Below are 1,149 nucleotides of genomic sequence, written 5' to 3' on the forward strand. Positions count from 1 at the left end.
TGTCTGTTGCCTCATTAGCAACTGTGTAGTAACTTATGCTTTTCATTAGGTCGTCACCGCCGCATCCTCAGCTTCCTGGGCTGCACTTCTGCTGGTGTGTTCCTGGGAGCAGGACTCATGCACATGACTGCTGAAGCTCTGGAGGAAATTGAAACACAGTTCCAGAAGTTCATGGTGCAGGTAAGCAGCAGAGATGACTGAGCTGCAGGACTCTGAGGCCAGAACGATAAACAGAACCAAGGAAAGAAGCAGGGGAAAGTGATGGAGCCAAGGACATGGAGGGAAGGACGGAAGGCAGACAGCCCTCTGTGAAGGCAGGTCAGACTGGGCTTTGAGGAAAGCAGCATTGCTGAAGAGACAGGAAGCCAAGCTGCTGCTTCCTCCCTCTAATTCTGCTTCTTTCTCCCTAGAACAGGACAAAAAGTGAGGGAAATTCTTCTGAGGATGCTCATTCAGCTCGTGTAAGTATCTCCCACCAGCTTCTACCTCCAAGGCGAGTAGAACCAGAGTCTTTCATTCCCAGCCCCTTCTGAGATGAATATTTGAAGAATACCAAGAATCCCTCCTGCTCCCCAGCTCAGACACTAGAGAGGAAAGAAGGAGCCAAGCCCATCCTTTTGGGTTTATGGAACCCCAGCAGAAGCTCTCGATTTACTTTCATTTCCTTCTGTCCCTGGACCCGCTGATGTACTCCACCTTGTTTCCCCATAGATCCCTTAGTCCCTCTGCCATTCTTGTTGTCACATGTGGGTGTCTATTCTTGCCTTCATTCCCCTACCCGTTACTGACTTCTGTTACCACATTTTCCCATTCTCTTCTATCTCCCAACGCCACATCCGTCCGACTCCATCTTCCTTTCCCATCTCACAGCCTCCCATTCTGTTCCCAGATGGAATATCCCTATGGAGAGCTCATCATCTCCCTGGGCTTCTTCTTCGTCTTCTTTTTGGAGTCGCTGGCACTGCAGTGCTGTCCTGGGGCTGCGAGAGGATCAACAGTGCAGGAGAAGGAGTGCGGTGGGGCTCATGACTTTGAACTCCACAGCCATGGACCTCTCCCCTCATCTTCACAGAGTCCCCTCCGAGCATTCGTGCTCTTGCTGTCACTCTCCTTTCACTCAGTGTTTGAGGGTCTCGCTGTGGGGCTGCA

General features: G+C 51.3%; 1 protein-coding gene across 1 annotated transcript; it reads left to right on the forward strand.

Moving 5' to 3' along the window:
* Positions 1 to 53: 53 nt before the first annotated feature.
* SLC39A2 (solute carrier family 39 member 2) lies at positions 54 to 1,143 on the forward strand (the record flags this gene model as incomplete). The annotated part of the gene is made up of 3 exons (XM_012814051.1): positions 54 to 180; positions 411 to 461; positions 890 to 1,143. Coding segments are annotated over exons 1-3 (368 nt in total), but the record flags the coding sequence as incomplete, so codon positions are not given.
* Between the last annotated feature and the right edge of the window lie 6 nt (positions 1,144 to 1,149).

This window comes from Otolemur garnettii, unplaced genomic scaffold (assembly GCF_000181295.1).
Source record: "Otolemur garnettii isolate 467f Iridium unplaced genomic scaffold, OtoGar3 scaffold01126, whole genome shotgun sequence".
Classification (NCBI taxonomy): domain Eukaryota; kingdom Metazoa; phylum Chordata; class Mammalia; order Primates; family Galagidae; genus Otolemur; species Otolemur garnettii.